The sequence below is a fragment of the Vespa velutina genome, chromosome 8, assembly GCF_912470025.1.
Source record: "Vespa velutina chromosome 8, iVesVel2.1, whole genome shotgun sequence".
Lineage (NCBI taxonomy): Eukaryota > Metazoa > Arthropoda > Insecta > Hymenoptera > Vespidae > Vespa > Vespa velutina.
This window is the reverse complement of record NC_062195.1, coordinates 7684601-7712100: the sequence shown is the minus strand read 5'-3', so window position 1 is coordinate 7712100 and position 27500 is coordinate 7684601. Positions and strand designations below refer to the sequence as shown.

Below are 27500 nucleotides of genomic sequence, written 5' to 3'. Positions count from 1 at the left end.
CACGAGTAATACTCGATCGTCATTAAAATAAATAAAACATTTTATAAAAAATGGCGGCTCTATCACTGGGTCGAGTTCGTTTCTTGCATTTTTGCCTTCTCTTGATAATTTCATTTTTTAAAAACTTTTATTAAGTGTTATTAGACACTTTACGACTCGCAAGCATGGCGCTTCTAATTCATTGAAAAATACTTTTGCAAAGCAAGAATTGATAAGAATAATAAGGTAAATGAAGGAGAGAGAGAGAGAGAGAGAGAGAGAGAGAGAGAGAAAAACAGATAGAGAAATAGAGAGATAGAAAGATAGAAAGATAGAGAGAAAGAGAGAAACAGATAGAGAAACAGAGAGATAGAAAGATAGAAAGATAGAGAGAGAGAGAGAGGGAGAAAAGGGAAAAAAAAGAAACAGGCTAACGCGTATAAAAGTAGTTCCTTTCGATCGTGATTTCTGTCTCAGTACGGAGTGACTTCAGGGTCGTCAGCAGGGTCGCCGATTCAGCAATCGGTCGTGTACACTCGGTCAAGGTTGCGTGCCTATCGAGAGACACCGATCCTATCTCTCTGATACACCGGCTTAACAGCTCGACGTTCCTCGATGATCTTTTTCTCGCGTTAGGTTTCTTTTTTCCACTTTGTTTTTCTTGTTTTTTATTTATTTATTTCTTTTCTTTTTTCTCTCCCCCCTCTCGATAAAAGTTCGCCTAGAAAGAAATCGTAATGGCCGACCTAATCATAGGACTGACATTTTCAAATAAAAAAAAAAATATTCCGTTTGTAACAAAGTTACGTATTTACTTATCTCTCGATATAACGTTGGTCGTTACGATCGAAAAAAAAAAAAAGAAAGGAAGAAAAATGGAGAGAGAAAAGTAAAAAGAGGGGAGGGTAAAAAAAAAATGAAAAGAACATGCGTTCAAAGTCGTTTTACGAAGAAGTCTGATTGAAAGGAATAATAAAAAGAAAGGAAAAATGTTATACCATAAGAAACTCGAGAAATAATATTAAAGATGGTGATCTCTTAAGAAAGCGTCACGAAGTTGGCGATGTGAAAAAAAACGCGAAAGAAAACAAACAAGAAGAAGAAAAGAAGAAGAAGAAGAAGAAGAAGGAAGAGAGAGAGAGAGAGAGAGAGAGAGAGAGAGAGAGAGAAAACAAAGTTAACATATAACGAAGCGAATCGCAAATATATTGCAGAAGTTGTTTCGTAGCGTGATTTTCCTGGGACTGTACCCGGCAGGGACTGACCACCGAGAGACCCGTTCATATTGTCTTACCTTGCCGCAATCGTGGTCGACGCTCGTGCTCATTCCTCTTGCGTGTGCATAAAGCATACGCGCGAGTAGTGTGAACGCGCGCGAGTTCCAGCGCACGCGTCGGCGTACCGGCTGTTAGCATACGTTTGATATGATAAAAAATACGGTGACGCGAGAACGCAAGGTTACTGCCACAAGACGCGGTGCAATACGCGATAACTTCGGCTGTCGAGTATTTATCCTTTTTCTATTCCTATATCTCTCAACCCCTCTCTGTTTCTGTCTCTCTCTCTCTCTCTCTCTCTCCCCCTTTTTCTTTATTTTTTTTTTTCTCTTAGACACATACGCACATACACACACATACATACACACACATTCTTTCTCGTTTTTTAGAACGCGATCTCTTGTTCGAAAGGAGCTTTTTTTTGCTCATTGCTTTTCAACCAAAAACAGAAAGAAAAAAGAAAAATAACAGTATCGGCCATTTTGCTCGCATATATGTGTGTGTGCGTGTGTATACGTTTTTTTTTTCTTCTTTCTTTGTTTTTTTTTTTTCTTTTTTGTTTTGTTTCTTTTTCATTTCTTTTTCTAGAACACGCACGAAAATGCTTCAAAAATATCTTATTCAAATGAAAGAAAAATAACGTTGTCATAAGCTATTGTTATAAGAATTTAATTTCTTGGCAACGTCGGCATTTACAATGAATGAATCTTTTTAATCGATAAAAGAATGCGAACGAATAGCTAAGTATTTATTCTACAGATAGGTATTTCAATACGTAAGTCGGGAATAAGTTGCTTATACCGTTATATTATTATTAGACCGAAGCGCGTGGATTATTGCAAAGAAAAAGCAAAGTGTCGAAGTAATTTGTAAGAGAGGTGCATTTGCAAAGAACGCTGCTCTACGTCGACTTAATTAATATCGAAGTCCATTTATTGCAGCTCGTTTAGTTGCCAAGTCCACAGTACTGCGGTTATAAGGTACGTAGACTCTGGTAACCAAGTTGAAAAGAGAACGCGAATGAGTAAGACCGAGATGGAGATATAGAGATAGATAGAGATAGATAGACGGAGAAAGAGAGAGGAAGATGGAAGGAAGGGGGGAGGGGGAAAACACGTCGAAAGAAAAGGACGCGAAGGGTGGAGGGACGTAGAACGAGCGCGTAATCCGACACGTTCTTGCGCGGATGCAGCTGGATCTTAAATCCAGTATTACTTATTTCTTTTTTTTCTTCTGTTCTTTTTTCTTTTTTTTTTTTTTTTGTTTCCTTTTTTCTTCTCCCTCTCTCGAGCGCTATGAGCTGCAATGATTTCTCCTTCAAAACCTTATTGACGGCGATAACGAAGAAAAAGGAGAAAATTAAAGTAGAATGGCATAAATTCGGCTAACATTAATTAAATCTTACTCATTATCGATCTATATATATATATATATATATATATATATATATATATATATATAAGTATTATATAATATAATATAAATAATTATATAATATAAATAAGCATGTATATATTGTGTATATATGTCTTTTTCTTATATCTTTTTCATTTATATATCTTCTTTTCAAGTTAATTTCAATTGACTTGTCATAGAATAACAGTCAAGATCTAAGAATGCAATAGGGTTTTTGTCCGACGCAACGGTTTGCATAACTCGAAAACCCGTTAGAGTGTCGAGAGATGTTTTAATAATAACCGTTAATCGAGGCGACGATTAGTTTTGTCGGAAAGCCTTTAACCTTGCGAAACGGATCGAACGAAGCATAAACTTCGTTTCTCTCTCTTTCTCTCTCTCTCTCTCTCTCTTTCTCTTTCTCTTTTTCTTTCTCTCTCTTTCCCTATCTCTATCTTTCTTTAGATGACACGCGCGAGTCCTCGCAAACGTCATCCTTCTTCGTAATTCCGCAGAATGCGGAAACCGTCGGTCATCCGCACGAATAGTTCCGCGTGCGAGAACTTCAAAGTTGTTGCCTCGTCGCGTGCTGACGATTCACGACGCTCACGTTTCTCTGTATATATATGTATATGTGTATATGCCCGTATGCGTACGTGTATGTGTGTATGTATGTATGTATGCATGCGTGGGTTGGGAAAGAGAGTAGAACTACAAAGAGCAAAGGGCGTCCTCACGGAGGACGCTCGATCGAGGGTTACCAAAGACAACCGAAGAAGAAGGAGAATAGCGTGATTCGCGCGCGTGCACTCACGCGATCCTCTGTAAACAAATCGGCATTGCTAGAAGAAGCGAACACGATAAACGTGCCAACGTCGAGCTACTGAAGCTAAAGCGGTGAATCCCACGAACGACTTTTCTCTCTCTTCTCTCTTCTCTCTCTCTCTCTTTCCCTCTCTCTCTCTATCTCTATCTCTCTCCATCTTTGTACTCCTTTTCCTTCGATCTTCTCGAGGATTACGAAAAGATCGGCACGCTGAGTTCGAACTTTCAATGCCACACGCGAGGACGTCGTGAAAAAAAAAAAAAGAAAAAACAAAAAGAAAAAGAAAGAAAAAAAAAAAGAAAAAAAAAAAGGACAGAAAAAGGAGAAAGGAAACTTCCTTCTGCCTCACCGCTAGTAAATTTTTTCTTTAATTTTTCTTCTTGTTTTGCTTCTTTTTTTTTTTCCCCCCCCCCCCCCTCCCTTCCCTTCCCTTACATCGCCTCGTTGTCGTAGTCTCTTTTATTTACTACATGAGGATATCCGCGAGCGAGCGAGTAAGCAAGCGAGCTTTTACCTTGGTTAGATGCGCACGAGTATAAACGAGGAATGGAAGAATTTCTAGGCGAATTTCCTAATCGGTGTGTATGCCACCCACCGCGACGACAAACGCATTCGCATGCAAACGTTTGTAAAGTCGCGTACGTACGAGAAGTTAAAGCCAAGAAAAAGGAGGAGAGAGAAAGAGAGAGAGAGAGAGAGAGAGAGAGAGAGAGAGAGAAAGAGAAAGAGAAAGAGAGAGAATGCACAACGAACGACGTCGGGCACGCACAACGCACGTGTATACCTACATATTTATACATTCGCGGTGTGTAAAGTACGCGCTCGCGAGCGCGCGAGTGAGTGCGTGCACGCACGCATGATGACTCAGAAACGAGTCGGAATCAAGTCCGCCACGCGTTGAGAAGCGAGATAGCACGTACCTACCGGAGACGAAATCGAATGAGATTACTTATCGCTTTTTACCCGTTCCTCTTCGTATTATTGAAATCGATTTATTAATTAGTTCCGTTACGTTCATTACGTTTGTTTCTTCCTTCCTTTCTTCTTTCGTTCATTAGTTCGTTTTGTTTTTCTCTATTTGCTTTTTTTTTTTTTTTTCTTTGTCCTTTTTCTTTTCTTAAGGTTTATCTTTCTTTCTTTCTTTCTTTCTTTCTTTCTATTTTCCTTTTTATTATTTTTTTTTCTTCTTCTTCTTTAATGAATCCCATTCCACTCGTACCACGTACAGAGAGTAACAACTCGAGGAAACGTGGATGACAGTGGCCCCGATCCTTATCGTTTACTCGGCATTACCACCGACCTACCCGACCGACTTCGAACAATGCGATCGCGATCTAAACTTCGGCGATTTTAAATCATCAGAGATATGCGAATCGCACGAACCGGACTTTCCACGCGTTTTCTGAATAGCTATACGTTCTTATCGGATATTTATCAAGTTAACTAATGTTAAGTGACTTAACGAACATGGTCATTACAATTTTTTAATTTGACTTGATTTCATTCGATTCAATTTGATTCAATTTGATTCGATTTGATTCTTTTTCTTTTTTTTTTTTTTTTTTTTTTTTTTTTTTTTTTTTTTTTGTTTCTTTTTCGTTATTTCTCGTTCTTTATTTTTCTTTTAATCGCAATCAAATTAATATTAAGATAGATAATATTACAACTTAGTAAGAATAATTATGATCGTTCGATATTTTAAAACCGGAACGTTCAAGTTCTCGTTGCTCTCGGTGCAACGATCAACAGCGTTTCTCCGCTAACTTCTCGCGGTAGGGAACAGTTGCCAAGTTCAATGAAATCGTTTTACGCTCTACCATCCTCCGTCAACCGTTGCCTATATAATGAATAGCTCATATTTATGATTAAATACGTTGCGTTGATGACTACCGAGAAGGAGGGAAGAAAAAAGAAAGAAAGAAAGAAAGAAAGAAAGAAATAGTAAGAAAAAGAAAAAGATCTAAGCCAATAGTCGATATTTATAAATTGAGAAAGAAGAAAACGCGCGGGATTTGGTATAGTCCTCGTATACTATGATAAAGAATAGAGTATTTTTGGTCGGTAAATTTTGAAAAAGCTTCGACGACGTTAATGCCATTTAGTTAACGTTAAGCATCGCCGACACGCAAACACGTCGCAGAGTTTATTGTCGTCCTTTATCGCATATAACGATCCATGTAGATGTGCAAATATGTATGTATACCGTAGAGCCACATTTTCTCCGACTCTACTTTTTCTTTTTTTTCTCTTTGTATTTTCTTTTTTCTTCTTTCTTTTTTTTTATATTTTATCTTTTTATTTAAAACGAAGTCGGACTACAGGCCGACGAACTATGATAAACAAATGAGACTTGGCAACGCGGCTGGACGACCGCAGCAGCCAAGGCCTGCCGGACTTTTATTTCTCTCTCTGTCTCTCCTCTGTCTCCTCTCTCTCTCTCTCTCTCTCTCTCTCTCTCTCTCTTTCTCTCCCGCACCTCTCGCGGTCACTCTCTTGGCCCCTCCCCCGCCATCTTGCCTTCTTGTTCATTGCCTTTCCCCTCCAACGGTATCTTGGAGAAAGAGAAGGCGTTCTATGTCGATGGTGGGGAAATAGAGAGAGAGAGAGAGAGAGAGAGAGAGAGAGAGAGAGAGAGAATGAAAAAGAGAGAGAGAACGAGAGAGAAAAAGAGTACAGAGAAACTCTTATTTGCTTCTTTCATTATTCTCCTTATTTTAGCCGTCTCCTTTCCTCGCTCTTCTTCTTTTTCTTCTTTTTCTTTTCCTTATCCTTTTCCACCTTTTTCTTCTATCTATTCTTCTCGCCGTTGAAAGTACATCCCCTTGCTCACATCCCCTCGCCACAGTCTTCCAACCCTTGCTAGAACAGTTTATTTTTATTGCACTGTTTTACAACTACCATCTCATCACTTTGTTCCCATCGACTTTTTCATTCTATTCTTTTCTTTTTCTTTTTGCTTTTCTTTTTTCTTTTTTTTTTCTTTTTTCTATTTCTTTCTCTTTTTTCCTTTCTTTCTTGTCATCATTAACGTGGTCAGTAATACGGATAGCGTATCAATGAAAACAGTTCGTTCTATCTTCAAAAGAAAGAAAAAGAGACTCTTTTTCTTCAATATTTTCTCTCTCTCTCTCTCTCTCGAAGACGTTATTCTATGACCTGCATCTTATTTTCGATAATTTCTTCCTATTTAATGTATTATTTAAGATTTGTAATATCGCGTCACGGAAAGAAAACAGAGAAAGTATTAACTAAGCTCCTCGTTGATATTAATTCTAATTAAATGTTAAATTTAATAAGCTTTTCGATACACATTGTTCGAATATGACTTTAAGAATGGAAGAATTTTCTGTGCAAGTCTAATCAATCTGTCTTCTCACGGGAAAAGTATCGTCAATATTATGACGATATCTTGGTAACAATGAGTTAAGGAAAAAAAAATAAAAAAAAAAAAAATAAAAAAAAAAAAAGAAAAAGTATCTTTCGAAAGTAATCGATAGAAAATAAGTTGTCTCTCCTGTAATAGATGTAATTTTATCGAATGATAAAAAAAGAAGAAAAAAGGAAAAAAAAAGAAAATGGAAAAAGTAAGAAATCTCTTTGCTCAAACGTTATCTTGTCGACGATATCTCCTAGTGTCTTGTGTGCAGGTTTCGCGCACTATTAGACGCACTACAACGATTTATCGTTCGTGCATCGTTAAAGGCCAAATAAGAGGCCAGGTCTCTCCGAAACGTAGGTACATAAAGTCGATACGTTTCCGACGATACGAATGGACGATAACGCTCGTTTATTCTACGACACCGACTCGGCAAAATTTATTGGCTTAATTGATTCGTCTTGTTACCCTATTTTTAAACTGAACACTTTTACTTCCCGGTATATCGTTCTCGCTCGTTTCAACGAGCATTGAAACCGTATATAGTGAATGAAAGAAAAAAAAGGGAAAAAAGATAAATAGATAAATAGATAGATAGAGATAAATAGATATATAGATAGATAGAGAGAGAGAGAGAGAGAGAGAGAGGGATAGCATCAAACGATTAAGAATGATACTTCTTGAATAAAAAAAGAGACAAACGAAACACGATGAAAAATGGAGTTAAACATAACGACGCTTTATTTTTCTATGAAATTTCATATTTGTTAAGAAAACGTTAATAATACGAAGACGGTGGACTTCGAATGAACGGTATATCACGATTGTGTCCTGCATTGCCCGATATCACTCGATACACTTTCTCCGTGTTACCGTAGAACTCTAACTCTAGAAAGAACATGCTTTCTTCTATGGGGTCGTTGCTCGCGTTGTCTGTATCTACTTACTTCTCTTTTATGTTTTGCATCTCCTGTCTTTGAACGTCCGACGATAATTTAACTATTTATTTGCCATTTCATCATCGACTCTATTCCGAACATTTGTTTGGAACATCGTTCAACGTGGTTGTCAAGTTTGCAATCAACGACGAGCCGATTTCCCTCGTACCCCCAACCCCTACACCACTCCACTCCCCCGTCCTACCGTTTGATCTTAAGAAAGTTTTAGAGTAGGTACTTACGTTCTTGTAAAAATGTAAAAAGAAAGAGAGAAGAAAGAAAGAAAGAAAGAAGGAAAAGGTAAAAAAAAACATTAGGTTAGGTCTCAAGCCAAAACGTCGCGTTGGTGGTGTACCCCACCAACCCATCGTCTATAATTCGTACCATCATTTTCTGTCTCTTACGGGGAAAGCGGATTTTGCTCGGACGACAAAAGAGATCTCTCTTTTTCTCTTACGGTCGCGAATAAATCCGACTGGAAAGTTTCGTCGAGGCAAGAGGAGACGAGGAACTTGTGGGATTTCGAGCGTCCATTTTTTTTTGTTTTTCGTCTCGGTGAAGGAATCGAAAAAAGAATAAAGAAAAATGGGAAAAAAGGAAAAGAAAAAAAGAGAAAAGAAAATGGGGAAGAATAAGTCAAAAATGAATGAGGGCGAAAAAGAGAAAGAGAGGGAGAGAGAAAGAGACAGAGAGAAAGATAGATAGAGAGAGAAAGAGAGAGAGAGAAAGAGAGAGAGAGAGAGAGAGAGAGAAGAAGAGAGTGCGAAACATAGGACGCATAGTAGGGTGCAACCAAACCAAAGAAGCAACGTGCGACTTCGCGCTGTTACTTTTCCTAGATCGAAGAATCTTTCACGGACGTTTGTGCATCGGTGCATGAAAGTCTTATCGTGACGTCACTGATAAAGCGGCCATGATGGATAGGCAACGAGCGAGCGTCTTTCTTTCTCTCTCTCTCTCTCTCTCTCTCTTATCTCTTTTTCTCTCTCTCTCTCTCTCTCTCTCTTTCTCTTTCTCTCTCTCTCTCTCTCTCTCTCTCTCTCTCTTTCTGAGATCAGACTCCGCCCTGCATACTCTTCTTCTTTTTTTATCTTTTTTTCTCTAACGGCACACTCGCACTTTCGGTCGAACACTTTTCCAAGCGGCTGACTAACCTTCGCGGTCCCACGCCCAAAATAAATTCGACGAGAGACGTCGAAAAAAGAGCATGGCGTCTCTCCTCCGATACGTGGCCTCTCCTCTTTCGAGCGAGAAATTTCTCCTCTCGAGCGACTCAGAAAAGCAAAACTTTTTTTACGCGCGAAAAATGTATATACCTGAAAGATTTTATCAATAGCTTCAAAGTCCTCGCGGAAGGGTGAGCTCGTTGTTCTTTTTCTTTTTCTTCTTGCTTCTCCTTCTTTTTCTTCTTCTTCTTCTCCTTCTTTTTCTTCTTCCTCTTATTCTTCTCCTTCTCCTCCTTCTTCTTCTTCTTCTTCTTTTTTCTATCTTTTTTCTGTACGCGAAATTGTCATCGATACGTCATGACGATTATTTTTAATAATGTCAAATCCTTTCTTCCTCAAATTTAATATCCTTGTTTCGAAATAATATTAATTACTGTTAATTATGATCAGACCCGTAATCCAATTTATATTTTTTTCCCTCATGGAATGTTCAATGTCATATAATGGAATATAAATATCGTGAAAAAGGTTCCGCCTTTAGTGTTTCAAATCAACGAAAGAATGACCAACGAAAAAGAAAGAAGAAAAGAGATACAGGGATAGAAAAAAAGACAGAGAGAGAAAGAGAGAGAGGGAGGGGCGGGGGGGGGGAATACGTTGATCCGATAAAAGAAGAGTATCGTGATAGAAGAAATGACATCGAGCCGAGGATGATTCCTCGATCGGTCGATACTTCCTGAATCACGAAACTCTCTCTCCCTCTCTCTCTCTCTCTCTCTCTCTCTTTCATTCTTCATCATATTCTCAATCTCCCTTTCTCCTTGATGCAGCAAGAAGGAAAGGGTAAAGGGAAAGAAGCAACGGGCAGCCACGACTGTGTAGAAGTAAGACGAGGAGATAGAGAAGGAGGAAAAGAGGTAGGAGTAGGAGAATACTGTGCTAAGGAGTAGGAAGAAGAGGAGGAGGAGGAGAAGGAAGAGGAGGACGAGGTGGAGGTGGAGGAGGAGAAAGAGAACGAGTATGAGGAGTGGAAGGAACGAGGGAGGTTACGAAAGAGAGATAGCCGTAAAGGCGAAAGCAGGCAGGATTGGCGGCTTCCGCCGTGTCGCGAATACCGATTGGCCAGACCTTCCCCGGAATCGTGTTATTTCAATCGATATCTCGACGAGTAGCCGGCGATTTTTTTCTTTCGTCGTCTTATCAGTTCGCCTTTCCAATCTTTTTTCTTATCTTTCTCTTTCTCTTACTCACATACGATCTAACGTTTTAACACTACTCGTACTACTACTACTACTACTACTACTACTACTACTACTACTACTACTATTATTTCTACTACTACTACTGCTCTCTCTTCCTCTCTCTCTCTCTTTCTCTCTCTTTCTCTTTTCCTTCCCCCGCGCGAGCACACGCACGCGGCCGGCAGGCTCGCAGGAATCGCGCGCGCGAGAGACCGAGAAATCGCCTGACGTCCCCCCCATTTTCGAGGAGGCTTAGTTCGCGAGAGACGCCACGCGTTGCCGCACGGCGCTGCGTCCGCGAATCCGCTCCTTTCTGCTTCCGGTACGGCGCGCACGGCCCTATATACCCCCACCCCATTTCTAAACTCGGACATCCACCACCTCGATCTATATATGTACATACCAGTTATCCAAAGAAAAAGAAGAGTACATTTCGACGATAAAAAGTGATAGTTAGTAGTTCCCTATCGTTCGGCCGCATACTCACACATCATCCTAGTTACGGTTGATTTCTGTGTTACACCCCCCTCAAGTACAAGAGCAAAGTATATTTTTTATTCGACCATTCACGTTTATAACTATCGCAGTGTGCCAAATAGTTTATATCATTCGATATGATTGGAAATTTGTGTTCAAATAGAACGGACATTAACGAAATGGAACCACGAGGGTCCGTTCACGTTCAAGAGTTGGTGGAAGACCGATCTTGAACGCGTTCGTATGATCCATCGATCGATTGGAAATTCGTTAGATACTTTTAGAAAACTTTCTCATTCAGAATAGAGAGGATCGTTCGCGAAAATTGACCTCGAAGTGAGGCGGGACTTTGTATGAGTGTGCACGAGTACATATTCGCGCAACGGGTTTCTAAAGCGCAAAGAACGATCGGATCGTATTAGTCCATCGCGAGTTTGTTCGCGATGAAAAATATGTGGGAGACCGTCAATAAGAAAAAATTATTTCTACCGTCGGCGATCGTCGTCGGCCCGAACGTAGGTTACCACGTGAAGTGCACGCGGATAAATTCCGCGATCGCGGAGGGTTATGGGAGACGGAGACTAAAGTCCTAACGAACGTCGAGATTTAAAAAGGAAGTGACGTGAATGATCGTCGCCAAGTGATCAAAACAATAATTACCATTTTTCTTTGTGCTTTTTGCAAATTTTTTTGGCTTTCTACCAATTTGGGTTAATGTGTTTAGTAGTAACTTTAACAAGTGATAACGCAAATAAAAAAAAGAAAAAACAAAAAAAAAAGCAAAAAAAAAAAAACAAAGGGAAAGAAAGAAAACATTTATCCCTATAATGATCGTTTATGGAAATCTATCGTTTGTACGTTAATCGATTTGTCCCTTAAAAAAAATTCTGACATTAAGAACATTGTTATATAATTTTTCCGTGTCCGACTTCGTTAATTCTTTCATTATCTATTTCCACATTTCTCCACGATAATCGCGAAACGAATAGAAACGGACATTTGTCGAGGATCATGCAAGTGATAGGAGACTCGGAGATCGGCCACATCGAAAGTAGTACGATCGTGCCAAGGACCGGTTCTTACCTCTCCCGGTAGAGTTATCTTTCCAAATGAAAATATAGAAGGACAATCTACGCGATTACGAAGTAGATCTATCTAAAGATCGTATCGTAGCATGTCCAAGTTTCATATTCCCCCCCCCCCACCCCCCAATAGACATCGATTGGTAATAGCATCGAATAGGAAAGCGCGATAATAAATAAAAGGAGGAAGAAAGGATTAAGAAGATAAAGAAGATAAAGAAGAAAAAGAAGAAGAAGAAAAAGAAAAAGAAGAAGAAAAAAGGAGAAAAAAGAAAAAAGAAAAGAGGGGAAAGGCAAAGAAAGAAAAAATTTGTCCTCGGAAAGACGTGTTCCTGGCAACTGTCCAAAAGGAAATTAAGCTTCTGAGGCGAGACTTAGTAGGGTCGAGTTGGAGTTAGGGTAGCGATGTCACTATCCGAGTCTTTCGTATCGTCTTGCGTGGAGGGTGGGTGGTACTCTTCAGGTCGCGTGCTCGAGATTCTTCCGTGAAGATGTATGGCACCAATGAAAGCCACGGGCCGAGCCACGGGCCTTGGACACCGCCTCCCCCAGGCCAGCCACCCCAGCCACCACCCCCGCCGCAAGTTCAGCATCAAAACCATCCCCGAACTCACCCCCACAACCATTCGAGCCACCCGGCGTACGTACCGCCGACGTATCAGCATCCGCATCACCACTTACCGCCGCAGGTAATTATTCTCGATATCCAAAGGAACCAACGGGACCGTACGTCCTCTCGATTCTCACTCTCCTCTCGATCGGTGTGCGACGAGACGCGCGATAAATCGCGCTTGCTTTCCCCATCCCTCCATCATGTTTATCTCTTTAATTTTTTCCCTCCGGTTTCTCCTCCCTTCCTCCACCACCCACCCACCCACCAATCTCCTCCCCGTTCCCTCTCTCTCTTTCTCTATCTATCTCTCTCTCTCTCTCTCTCTCTTTCTTTCTCTCTCTCTACTGTCTCACGCAACTTCGATACACTCTTCGATCGAATCCACTGTCGCGGATTTAACGCTCGCGTGCTAGAATTCATCGTGAAGAACTAGGACGCGCCTAGTCTCAGTCCTCGTGATAACCCATCGTCGACACTTATTATCTCGATAAAAACGCTCGAACGGTACGCGCACTAAACCATCGACATTGAATGCTATGGTAACAAATATGGACGTTAGAGAAGCAATGCGAGCTTCTTCTACGAGTCTACGATATTGCGAATAGGGTGAGATGATGAAAAGTGATGCCTTGTCTCTAGGTCAATGGTCTCTGGCCTTTAAGAAATAATTCTCATCGTTTAGCGATATCAAATTGAACGAGAATCGTTCTTTAAAATAATCATACTTCCTAATGTATACTTTAGTAATATAATGATTTAAGGTAAAAAAAAAAGAACCTCAAATCATGAATAAGTATATACGTGACATATGAAATTCTTATGGAAATCAGATCTTGTAAATGATATAAAAAATAAATCATATAAAACCGTAAAACGTAGAAAAAAATATAAAGTTAGAACGAAAAAAGTACAAGGGAGGAAAAGGGACAGAAGACGTCGGTCGGATTAAAGCTGACAATTATGGGGGCCACAAGTTGGCCCCACGTTGGCCCGATGTTTCCTTCTTCCTCCTTTATATTACTACTTCCTATTCGTCGCGAGTCAGTGGTACTCGGGATGGATATATGGTAAGGTTGTTGTAAGAAAGGGAAGAAAGTAAAGGGAAGGGTCGATGGGCCAAAGGCATACTCGCGTTAGCTGACTTATACTCGAGCTGTTTCACGGCATATGCGAGCCGCGTGGGTGGACGATTCCAACCGAGTATACGCTTGCGTGTGTTGTCTATGTATGTATATGCGCCACCTCCACCATCTCCTCCTTCTCCTTCTCTTCTATAGCGGAGAGGAGGCATATGGTCAGCAGGTGAGAGCTCCGCTTTGTGTATTCCAAGTGTATAAAGTAGCCCAGTTCGAGTGGCCGATGTTACACTCGGACATAACTCACAGTAGAATGGAAGAGAGAGAGAGAGAGAGAGAGAGAGAGAGAGAGAGAGAGAGAGAGAGAGAGAGAGAGAGAGAGAGAGAGAAAGAAGGAGATAGATAGATAGATAGATAGATAGAGAGAGAGAGAGAAAGAGAAAAGGGTTGGGAGTCGGCTTCTCCTGAAATGCTAACGATCCCTTCGAGCAGAAGCAGCATCAGGAGGAGGCGGCAGTGGTGGCGGCCGCCTTGGTGAGACGGGACGAAACGGGACGGATGGGACGGATGGGACGGGACGGGACGGGACGGGACGGGACGGAACGGAACGGAACGGTGCGGGACGCCGCGGGACGGAACGGGACGTGGAGGGCGAACCGGTGGTTAAACCACGCGGAATGTTCTGGATACCGTGCGAGAACGTGGTATCGTGTACGTGAGTGCGTGCATGCGTGCTTTCCTGCGCACACGTGTACCAAGTACTACTCGCTAACATTGTAAGAAAGAGAGAGAGAGAGAGAGAGAGAGAAAGAGAGATTAGGATTAGAGGGTGAAGTATGTAAAAAGGATCATGATCCCTCGTTAAAACGAAAACTTTTGATTCTGAAGTAAAAAATAACGGATGGGGGAGGATGGAGGAATTGGAGGGTGGGCGGATGGTACGGGCAAAGAAAAAAAGGGAAGGAAAAATAAGGAAAGAAAGGGTTGGGGGTTGTTGAGGGGCAAAACGGGGGTAAGATTTCAAGGTGAGAGATGGCCTTTAGGAAATACACTGGGTGTCGCTTGATATATTTTTCCATTATTAAGGACATTAAGCCGACGGCCCGCGGCCAGGCGACTCTTTCCGTTTTCTTCTTTTTCTCCTTCCTCTTTTCATTTCTCTTCGCGGACCTTGCCTTCCTTCTTCTTCTCATTCTATTCCATTCTCTGTCCCCTTTCCCTCCCTCCCACCCTCCCTATCTCCCTACCTCCCTCCCTTTTTTCACGGCAGCGACGACTATAAATCAGAAAAAAAGATTCAAACCGCCAGTATGGTCGGAACGTCGGGACGCAATTTTCCGTCTGCCAAGAGATAAAAATTTGATTAATGAATACGTTGCTCGTTGGTAATTCGAGAAACGCGAAAATTCTTCTTTTAAGCCTCTTCTATCTCCTGTAGAAGGAGTAAACCAAGAAATCGTTGAGATTTTTTGATGGGCTCGTTGATGAACCGGTAAATGACAGCAACGATACGAGTAACGATTAAGAAGCGTTTATCTGTAAGAGAAAACACGGTTGAATATGTGTAATTTTTTTGAACGTAATCGTTCTAAGTATATCCTATCTAAATTATTTTCTCACGAACTTATAAAAGAAATAAACTAGAAATTTCTATTAATTACAGTTTCTTTTACTATCAAATTTACGTAAAAAAAAAAAAAAAAAAAGAAAAAAGCATTATCAATTATTTAACAATGTATCTGCTCGTAATGATGTCGTCAATCTCGGTTTGTTTCATAGAAGAAAGAAAAGAAAAAGGAAGATGAAAAGAAAAATGACAAAAAAGAAAGAAAAAGGAAACAAATAAATAAATTCTTAAGGAAAAAAAAAAAAAAAAAAAAGAAAGATCTATCACCAGGTGTCGTACAAATATATTCGATAATAAGGAAGAAATTATTACGAAGGGAACACATCGAATTAATTCGGTAATTCTGGGTTTCGCGAAACAAGATCAATTTCATTCAAATAGGCGAATAACAGAACTCGACCCACCGTGTCCAGTTTTGGAATGAACGGGTGGTATATGTCGGGTTAAAGAAGGAGGTGGGGGAGAAAGTGGGAAGAGGTGACGGAGGAGATAGTAGAAAAAGCTTGAGGAAAAAGACGACGAGTAAAATCGGCTGACAGTCTCTCCCTCTCTCACGGGGATTAAGAGTCAGGGATGCCCAGTGTCGATCGTAAGCAGTCAACCATCGGCCGTTAGCTGAAACCAAAAGTAAAGGGTTGAAACTCAAAGAAACTTGAGAACCCCCGGTGACAATTTCAATTCTCTCTCTATCTTTCTTTCTCCTTATTTCTTTTTCTCTTCCGCCTTCACCTTCTTCTCCTCCGATCCTCCTCGTTACACTCATAAGAAGAAGGGTGCCGTGAGATTCTTAAAACTTCTCACGAGATTTTTCGATTTTAATTACAGTTTTAACATATTTTAATAAAATCCTCTGCCGTCTTCCCACACCATTGCCGTTCCACCGCCTATCGCTATTCTGATTCTCTCTCTTTCTCTCTCTCTCTCTCTCTCACTCTCTATCTTTGTTTCTCTCTGTCTCGCTCGTTCTTTTTCTCTCTCTTTTCTTCACTTTAATTCCGTTCAAGTTTCAAGCTGTTTCTCTCTCTTTTTTCTCTTTCTCTCTTTCTCTCTCTATCTCTTTCTCTCTCTCTCTCTCTCTCTCTCTCTCTTTCTCTCTTTCTCTCCCTCTGTTCCCCTTTTTTTCTCTCATCTAACAGGCACAAAATTCAAAGCAACTTTTATTCTGGACTGTAACTCGCTTGTGTATAACATTAACCCTTTCGTTCGTTCACCCACACCCACACTCGCTGATGGAGCAACACCTGTTCTTCCAGGACGTGGCCTAAACCGAACGTTCTTCTTTCTCATCGTCTCGGTCCTTCCAACAGTTTCGTTTTCCTACGTCCCGCGAAGTACAGGACCGAGAAATGACTCTCGGCGCTTCTCAATAAGTTTTATCCATTTTTATTTTATTAATATTAAGAGAATATCGTTTCGTAGTGTATAATACAGGTAACAGTGCGACTAAGATTTTGCGTCGAATACACAATTTTTTCTTTAATAAATTGTATTCGACGCAATCGTAAACATAATACCGTAATAAAAATTAACGAGGCATTATGTAGGCCGTTAGATCATTTTCATAGAACTTTCGTTACGTAATTTTGGTTATGATAAATGAACGATTCGATATCGTACGACAGAACGAGAAAAAGAATCGGCGCGATGACCTCTGACTTCAATGCCGGTGCCGGCGGTATTAAACTTCTGCCGCTACGTAAGTAATATTCCTATTAAAGTTCCGAATACGATATATATATATATATATATATATATATGTATATAATATATATATGTATATAATATATATATATAATATATATATGTATATATTACAATATTATAATATTGTATATATATATTATAATAATTATAATCTGAAAAGCTCATTTATTCTTTCTCTCTCTCATTTTCTCTCTCTCTCATTCTCTCTCTCTCTCTCTCTCCCTTTCTCTTTCTTTCTCTCTTCGTACTATACTTAAACTATTGAAAGATCCTTCCTTTAAGGGATCATAATTGACATGTATTCAACGGAGCTTTTGAAGCTCTCTCTATAATCCTTGAGACTAAATATATAAATACGATAGAATACGATAGAACGATAAACGAGTGATTTAGTCATTGGATCGAGCGAATCAATGAGTCATGCATGCGAGTAATAATAATAATAATAATAATAATAATAATAATAATAATAATAACAATAATTTTTATTGGTAGAATATATTTTTTCTTTTCTTTTCTTTTCTTTTAAAGTAGAAAGAATGTAAAATGCATATTTATGTATCTATTTATATACATAATATGGCAAAATGAGGACATTATCATTACGATTATCATTCGTACGCAAAGAACGAATGAATTAAGACTTAATGAGAAAACGAGTTTAGGGTTGATTTGCCATTCTCCGTTGCTCGACGAAAAGTGCAGCGTACCAACTAACCCCGGCAGTTCTTCTCGCAGATCTTCATGCACAAGAGCGCGATGCAGATGCACGCGAGGGAGCTGGGTGCTGGCGCACTGACGGCAAGACCCGGGGGTGGCGTCGCAGGAGGCCTCGCGGGTCTCAGCGTCGGTGTTGGCGTTGGCGTCGGACCCGGGGGCATGATCACCGGTAACGAGGTCAAACCACACCAGTGCCAGCAATGTCTCAAGTCCTTCTCGAGCAATCATCAGCTCGTGCAGCATATCAGGGTTCATACCGGCGAGAAGCCCTATAAGTGCAGCTACTGTGACCGCAGGTTTAAACAACTTAGCCATGTGCAACAACATACCAGGCTACACACGGGTAAGTTCATTTATAATTTCTTCTTTATTTTTTGTTTTATTCTTCCTCTTCTTCTTCTTCTTTTTTCATCTTTCTTCATCATCAATTATGACGCTTCTTTCTAATGTAATAGAAATATTCTTATAAACGAGTATAAAATATTTTTAACATAACGGAACTACTTCTTCTTTTTTTTTCTTATCTTTTTTATATCAATAATAAAATAAACCTTGATGAAAATAATCTCGCGAAACAATCTCGTTATTACAAGATGAGTTAAGTGTACTGATGTATCGATCATTTTAAAGGATTCGCAATAAAGGTATAAGATGGAGAAAAACTGATAGCGGACCGGGAACCGATCGCTCGCGTCGAGATAGAAAGAATTTCATTAAGGGATGAACGTAGTCAGTCGGAAGGTATTAGCCTTGAAGCGAACGTTCGTAACCGTATATACGAATCGACCCTTGGAAAAATCTCGGCGATCTCAGCTAAGATTTGTTTTAGGACCGTGAAGTAGTAAAAAAAAAAAAAAAAGAAAGAAAAAAAAGATCAAAAAAAAAAGAGAAAAGAAAAGAAAAGCGAGTCTTCGTTGGCATGCTAACTATTTAATCGAGGGGCGAAGAGAGGGTGCTCTTTTCAAAGTAACGACGAAGTAGGCGTTTAAAACCGCATCTAATCATAATTTCTAAGAGATCACTCAAATATCCTTCACAAGTATTGTTCACTCATTGAAAAATGATAAATCTCTGATAAACCTCAGATAATTTCAAATTCTTTTCTTTTTTCTCTTACATACAAAGATACATATATATATATATATATATATATATATATATATATATTTTTTTTTTTTTTCTTTTTTTTTTTGTTTTATTTATACATAAGTTTCAAATACGCGACAATGACGAGAATTAATTGTGAATATTACTCACTCGGCGAATTATTTTAATTGCCAAATGTACAAATAATTATCGAAAAAATATGAAGAAAAAATAAATAGATAATTTTACGAAATAAACGTAAAAGTAAAAATGTTCAGTTTAATTTGATTCGATTCGATTCGGTTGGATTCAATTCGGTTCAGTTCGGTTCGGTTCGGTTTGTTTCTTCGTTGGTCGTATGCATACGTGTGACGGTAACGCGCTCGTACGAAGGCTTTGCTCGAAAGTTCGTCTTTCTTGGCCGTAGCTCAGGATAAAAGAAGGGCTCGCATTGATTTTAGCCCACCGCCCAACCCAACCGCCCACTTCTCGACGCAGCCTTCTCTTTCGCGGCCACCCATGGCCAAATAACTACTGCTCAGCCACCCCTTACATTAATAACCACCCTGGCTATCTCCGCCCTCCCGCACCACCTTGCATATACTAGGTGCTCAAAACGTACCGCGTGCTAGATCGTACACGCGAGAACTTCGGTGCCGCATATGCGACTCCGACTTTTCACCTTTTCATCGATGTAAACGTCATTGTATTTAAAGGAACTAAAGGAACTCGTACGCCCACGGCTCTTTCTTGAAAATAGGAACATTTACACAACTAATGTATACTTAAACAATACCAAGTTTCAACGATCTCGTACACATGTGTGTGTATATATATGTATTATATATGTATATGCATATGCATATGCATATGCATATGTATATGTATATGTATATGTATATGTATATGTATATGTATATGTATATGTATATGTATATGTATATGTATATATATATGTATATGTATATGTATATGTATATGTATATGTATATGTATATGTATATGTATATGTATATGTATATGTATATGTATATGTATATGTATATGTATATGTATATGTATATGTATATGTATATGTATATGTATGTGTATGTATATGTGTATATGTATATGTATATAGTCCTTTTCTATTTGACATTTAATAATATCATAAAATAAACTATATTACATAGAATTACTACAATAGATTAATTTAATCGATGTAGGTTTCGTCTCGATGTAGGTTAACTTTAATTATGATCGATAAAATCTTCAAAGACACAGAGATGAGCATTATTTGAGCATCGTTTTTATATTACCCTCTAAACGTAAAACAAAGGAGAAAAGACGTAAAAATTGATAGCAAGTAAAGACCGAAGAGAATATCTTTGGTCCGATCGAATGCAGCTTCCCTCTTTAATATCTCCCTGTGTCATCCGGAATATCTGCCGACACGGATTCAAAAATTGGCGGGCGGTTCGTGCCTCGTTACCCACCAACCACCATTTTCCCGACAGCTCGAATTCCGACAAACGGCTGCTTGCAAACCGCGCATACCGCTTTCCTTCCGATATAGTCCCGATACGGCATTTACGCGGCGTATTGATCTCTCGTTTCGACGAGATTCTGGTGTGGCGCGATTGGTCGATTGGATTCAAAAAACGGCGGGAATTTACTGCTTCGCTGCGACCGACTACTGCTTCTCTCTCTCCCTCTCTCTCTCGTTCTCTCTCGGCACTCACCCTCTATTCCCGGGCCTTTATGTTTATATACATTATATATAATACATATATATATATATATAATACATATATATTATGTGCCATGTATATATATATATATATATATATATATATATATATATATATATATATATATATATATATATATATATATGGCACATATATAATTCATTAACCGAAATTTATCAGAATGCGTGCGAGAGGTGAAACGGACAATAGGTGGTGTAGAGGAGGGAGGGTAGTTAAGGGAGAGAAGGGGTGGATCGGGCAAGTAGGAGGGGATAAAGGAATGAAGAGAATAGAAGGAATGGCGAATATAATATCGAGTGTCGACGATATCGATACCCGGTCAATAGCTGCAGACTAGACAAATACGAACGGAGGGTGTAAAGGGAGGAAGAGAGAGAGGAACGACCAAGCGAACGAGGAAGAGAGAGAGAGAGAGAGAGAGAGAGAGAGAGAACGAGAACATCTTCTCAAGCATCCCTCTCCTGGCGTCCGTGCGAGGGTGACTGCGCTGCGGCATCCAATAGGAAAGCCGATGGCCCCACCGAACTCGGACCGCGCAAAAAAGCGCGGGAATTTTTCGATTGCCCGATCGTTCAATAATGGAAGCGAAGTTACGCGTGTCGCCACTGTCGAATAGGCGCGCGCGCGAGCGCGCGCACGTACGTACGTTCGTTCGTCCGCTCGCTTGAACGTTGCACATGCACTCACGTAGTCTGTGATTGTGAGTATTCTATAGATATAGTGTGGCCAGCGTTAAACACAGTTACATATACAGGGGTTGCTGCTGCCTGGCAAAGATTATCCCTTCGGCAACGAGCAAAACTCAATTTCGACAGGAAAATCTAATGATCGGTCTATTCCACGCTCACGATCGAACGCATGCTTCTAATCAGTTTTCGAGGGGGCGATAACTCGTTAAAAAGACCGTTCGAAATTCATGGGAAGGGTGTCGATTAAGTTTAGAAAAAGAAAAAAGAGATATGTACTTAGGTACTTACATACTTTCGTTACTTTTTTTCTCTTCCCAATTCTTCTGAACGACCGTTCATATGTGAATATATATATACATATATATATATGTGTGTGTGTGTGTGTGTGTGTATATATGTATATATATATATATATATATATATATATATATATATATATATATTATAATATCGATCGATCTATCCTATCCAGTTCTAAACGCTTGTCTAAGAATAGAAAATTTTTAATATACTTTTCTATCTTTATTCTTTCGGATCTTATAGGTCTCATTAAAGTTTTAAATGCGGTTACTTTCAAATTTCCAAATTTACACGAATAGTATCGATGAGGATCGAAGAGGTTCTCTTATGCACCAGTAATTTTGTATGGTTATCATCGAAGCTCAACGACGACAAAACACAGTCCCTCCTCTCCCCCCATCCCTTTCGATTGCCGAGCCGGCTGGCTAAAGTATCATTTGAAAAAAGGATCACGTATTCACGACGAAATTGACCGGACAATTTTAAAGCCCACTTAATGCCGCGAAAAATTACCGTTTCGCCTGTGCATGAATAAAAATTAAGGCTCTTTCGCGAAAGGGGTTGTACTTCTCTCTTTCTCTTTATTTCTCTCTGTCTATCTATCTATCTATCTGTCTGTCTATCTATTTCTCTCTCTCTCTCTCTTTCTCTCTCTCTCTCTTTCTCTCTCTCTCTTTCTTTCTCTTTCGACTCTGGCAAATGACTCGCGTTCTCATAACGAGTCTGCATATTCCTATTTACGAGGTGCCACCGTAAAGTGAAGCAAAAAAGGACAACCGATCTAGAATTCAGACGTCGAATTTCTCCTTTTTTCAACCCCTTCATCTCTCCCCACTTTCCTATATCTCTGTGCTTTTGAAACATCGCCATCAGTAACAGCAGAAACAGCAGAGGCAACTCGATTTTCTCTGTGACGAGCCGTCACCCTCGCGAGCCTCCTTTTTCTGTCTACCTCGCACTTTTAATTCGGTAATTTTGCCCGTTTAAGAATTCATGCGACGGAATGCTTCGTCAGACGTCTCGAGAAAAATCAAAGCAACGAAAACGTTCCTCATCTCTCTCTTTCTCTCTCTCTCTCTCTCTCTCTCTCTCTCTCTCTCGCTCTCTCTTTCTCTTTCTCTTTCTCTTTTTCTCTCTTTCTTTACCTTCTCTTGCGAACCCGACAAAGTCAACGCAAAAGAAAGAGCAACAACGGCCCGTACCTTCTTCAAGAATCTGATAAAAGATTAAGAAAAGTCGGTAATCGCAAGCAAGGAACTACCCCTTTTTTTTGGCTCCACCTTTTATTTTTTGTTTTGTTCTTGAGAACATTTTTTATCTTTCGTCTTTCGCATTGGCTTTAATGATGATAACATCGCGACCATGAACCAATTCGATATTAGCAATCGATTAGAATTATCATTTTCGATATAGGGTCGATCGCCGATCGGTAGAACGAAGATAGAAGGATGAAGAAGTAATTAAGCGATACATCGTCCGCGAAGAGTAAATATTTAGTCCAATAATATTAGTTCTAACGTTTACTCGTACCGGCCAAACATTCATTCAATTTCCGAATTTGCACCGAATTCTGACGGCTACGTTTGTACATATTCTATACCAAATCAATATACGTAACGTGCTTTACCTACAGCGGCTGATCATTTTCTTTTTTTTCTTTTTCCTTTTTTCTTTTTTCCTTACTTTATTTCTTTTAATTTCGTATTATGAGTGCAACGGTTCAAATCAATCGCAAGGGTTGGCTTTCAACATATCCTTCTTTCTTCATTCTTCTTCGAATAAAAGAAAAAAAGTCATAGTCTAAATTATTATAATTCCTACCAATCATCGTTGGATCATCGAGTTAATTAATGGAACATTTATTCGAGAGAGAAAAAAGGAAAAAAGAACTAGGGAGAAGGAAAGAGAAGAAGAGAGATCGTCGAACGTGATCTTATAATAAAAAAAAAAAAAAAAAAAAAAAAAAAAAAAAAAAAAGAAAGAAAAAAAGAAAAAAGGAAGAAAAAAAGAAAAAAAGAAAAAAAAAATTAACGTAGTCATGGCGCATATGCATAGACGATAGGACTATCGACGGGTCTATTCTAATTTCGGCCTGGCAACCCTTCCGCGGCTCTACATTTTTTCCATGAGGGTTAATTTGAATAGAGCCACGGCATTCGTTTTCTATACCACGCTTAGGAGAAGGGAAGGGACGTTAACGTCGATAATACGCCTACGCTTTTTTTTCTCCCCCTTTGGCTCTCCTTCTTGCATTCCCCTTTTTATCTATATCTTTTTTTTTTTCTTTTTTTGTTTCTTTTTCTTGTCGAAACGAAACGCAACCTCCCCTCGTAAAATTTCTTTCCTTTTTTTTTTTTTTCGTCTTCTTCGTCTTTCTCTTCTTTTTTATTCCTTCTCACCGATCCTCGTAACGGTGATTCGTTACGAAAGCGATCCTACGAACAGTTGTTGCTTCGAGTTAGCTGGCATTCGCCACGTCAGCATTTTTTAAGGTCACCTCCGAGCGATCGCACGCCATTGTCACTGTACGTGCACTAAAAGATTGCGTGCGTTTTGCGATAAGAAATCTCGGTGCACACTGTTTACTTGATTCCTCTTTGAGTTGATACCAAACGAGAGTATCAATAAATTCTTCCAAAGTTGCCTTCCGATGCCAATTGATAATCGTTTTTCTTTTGAAATTTTTCGCCACCTTCTTCTCCCTCTCCCTCCCTCTCTCTCTCTTACCGTTTTGAAGTTTCTTTTCCCGATCAATTTAAGAATATAGTTCCAGAAAAGGATTACATTTATTTATTTATTTATCTATTTATTTATTTATTTATTTATTTATTTATCTATTTTCGTTTTTTTTCTTCTTTTTTCACATATTTCGAACTAACGTCACGAAATATATGATATTTCTTTCTTTACGAGAAAGGATATTCATCGTTTCATATTTTCATCGTTTGGTTTATCGTAGCGTGAAAAAAGAAAAGAAAAGAAAAAAGAAATAAGAAAGCCATTTTTAACACAAAAAAATCATTTTTAATGTAAAACTTACGTGAGAAACCTGTTCATGCTTATTATCTTACTATTCCATTTAACATCTTCGTTAGTATTAATGATCGATGAAATTACTACGAGATGATACAACCTGGACCATAGAATTATAAACCTAGACCATAGAATTACTAATGCTTTCGTTTACTTCCTTTTTATCTCTTTCTTTCCCTCTTTTTCTCTCTCTCTCTCTTTCCATCTATCTATCTATCTATCTATTTATCTATCTATCTATCTATCTATCTATCTATCTATCTATCTATGTATCTATCTATCTCTGCACGGTTAATTAAAATTTAATGGATCCTGCATACCCGGCCAAATCACGTGACCGAAACGTACGCCATGTAATATACCTAACTATGAAGGAACTAGTGACAATCCGATATTAAATTCTCATACTTTCGATATCCTTAAAATTCTTTAAAATAATAGATATTAGAAATTAATACTAAATGATTTTTATTTATTTTCTATCTTAAACATATTTAACAAATGGACGATGATATACTCGCAAAGGAATTTCTCGCGTTAAAACGTACGGATCTGCGCTTTTTCCAATGTTTTTCAACGTACGACGATAACTTTTTCCATATCTCGCAAATCCAGAGTGTGTTTTCAGATTGTTGCTATGAGATTTACATTTTTCCAACGGCTATCTTATCGCTTCTGTTACTGATATAGAATAGTTCAAGATGCGGTTAGAAGTAATAAATGTATATAGATGTACGTACATATACATAACTCGTCGCAGAAAAAGCAAGGTCGATTTACTTTTCGAGCGAGCATTCGGAGACGATAAACTCTCTTTCTCTCTCTCTCTCTCTCTCTCTCTCTTTCTTTCTCTCTATCTATCTATCTATCTATCTCTCTCTCTCTCTCTCTCTCTCTTTTTTTTTTCTCTCTCTCTTTCCCTCGCTCGCTTACTCGTTATGTTTATATCGAGCTAATTAGAAATTTTATTATTGAGAGGATAATACATGTGGATGTACGCCGTCAAAATGCTGATTACTTCGATCGTTCTTTAAAATGCTTAAAGAGGATGCTTACGTTTTAGTCCCCAAAATCGACAGAAGACTCACCCTCGCGTTACTGACTTACTTTCGTTACTAACCCTTTTCGCGAAGGAAAATGTCGTATCCCACTTTCCTTCATAACGACGAGGAGACAAATTCTTTCTAACAAAGTGGAATGTCGTACGAGGTTTCGTCGATGGAAAAAGAGAAAAAAGAAAAAAACCATCACATTGTTCTTCCTCACCTCGTACAATACCATACTTTACCTACCACGTAGCGCGCAGTAAAATTCATTCCACGGTCGTTATCATAAAATATTCATTAATTCGCATCAAGAAGAGAGAGAGAGAGAGAGAGAGAGAGAGAGAGAGAGAGAGAGAGAAAGGAGAAAAAGAAAGAAAAAGAAAGAAGAAAAAGTAATATGTGATTTTTATCGATTTAAGACCTTACTAACTTCGTACATAATAACCTTATACCCTAATACAAATGACGTAACTACAAATTATCCTTATAATATATCTACGTCTATTATTTATATTATAATGAACGTTACACCTAATGAACATTCTATATATATATATATATCACATTTATGAACAAGTATGATTGTTATAAAAGTATATTCAAAGGAGTAGATTTCAATTGATTAGTTATAGTAATACTGATCTTAAAAAGTGGTTTCAAAGAAATTAGACGAAGCATTTAAGAACGTTAGCTGATGAAGTTAGTGAGCGTATCTATCGGTAAGCGAAATGTAGATTAACTTTCTAATCCTGCACGAAAGTGATTTTTTCCCCCCTTCTTTTTTTTTTCCTTTTTTTCTTCCTTCACAAAAATAAAGTAAGTAAGTAAGTAAGTAAGTAAGTAAGTAAGTAAGTACTATCTTCAATAAGCGTCGTCGAATCATGTTTTAGTTAGGTTGAACAGCGTGTGGAACCGGTCAGTAGGTTAAGGATACTTAATACTCCTTAGCCTCGAATGCAATAATTTCGCCTCGACAAATGCCACGACGTAGCGACGTAGCCGATAAACGTTTTCTTTTTTTTCGTTTTCCTGTTCTTTTTTCTTTTTCTTTCTTTTCCTTTCTTTTTTTTTTTTTTTTTTTTTTTTTTTTTAGTACTTTTCTTCTTTTTTCTTTTTCCACTTCCAAAGGATCGAGAATACATTCGAGTGAATGCGCAAGCATGCGCGCTTATAAACGGTTATTAGTATATTATAGCGGGAACGTTAAATCCGCTAAGAATCAACGGCGCGTATCCGTCGCATTTGCAATTACTCTGCATTTCTTATTGCTTCTATTAATGTATATATATATATATATATATATATTCACATTCACATACACATTCACTCACGAAAAAACTATTGAACGTAAACGTCAAAGAAAAAAAAAAAGATGTTGAAGATACGACTCGAATCTTTAGCTTCTTGATAGAAATTGAAATTGAAAGAAAACCCGTGAGAAAGTGGAAAATAACGAAAGAGAGAAAGATAGAAAGGAAGAAAGAAAATAAACAAAAGAAATAAAAAATCAAAACAACGGCTCGATCATTTTAAAACCATTTCAATCGAGGAAATAGTAATTAAATGCGAGATCAAAAATTTGTATCTAAATGATTCAAATGTTTGACTCAAAATGAAACGAAACAAAACAAAGTGAAAGAAGAAATAAAGAAAAAAGAGAAAATTGATGAAACCAGAAAAGACACGAGAAAACGGGACGAAGGATGGAGTGGAACGGAGGGAGGAGGGAGAAGGAAATAAAGAAGGACGATAAAAAATATGAATAAAAAGAAGAAAAAAGATTAATAGAAAATACTCAAAATATAAAAATTGAAGAGTCACGAAAGACTTTCCTTGAAACTTTCTTCGATTCGTCAGGGTCGATATTGAGGATACGCGTTTATCCCATGTCCTTATCATTAACATCTAACGCTCATGTCGAATCTCTTGCGGGAAGCTTGGATGGGAAGATTTACGCGGGGGCCATTTTCTAACGGATCGAGCATAGTATAGTCGGAGTTGCCGGAGGCGGTGCGGCACGCCGCTCCGCCGCGCCGGGTCAAGAATATTGGGTACGGTCGACCGTAAAATAAGATATAGATTTCCATCTAGTAAACTT

General features: G+C 38.7%; 1 protein-coding gene across 11 annotated transcripts in view; it reads left to right on the top strand.

The window, feature by feature from the left end:
* LOC124951052 (zinc finger protein 853-like) overlaps positions 1–27500 on the top strand; it is an 89511-nt gene that overhangs the window by 17261 nt on the left and 44750 nt on the right. For 10 of the 11 annotated variants that reach the window (XM_047498792.1, XM_047498788.1, XM_047498791.1 and 7 more), the window contains exon 3: positions 17504–17840. In XM_047498792.1, the coding sequence (XP_047354748.1) occupies positions 17504–17840 (337 nt within the window). The remainder of the gene's footprint in view (positions 1–17503; positions 17841–27500) is intronic. The other variant, XM_047498790.1, reaches the window with a different exon arrangement.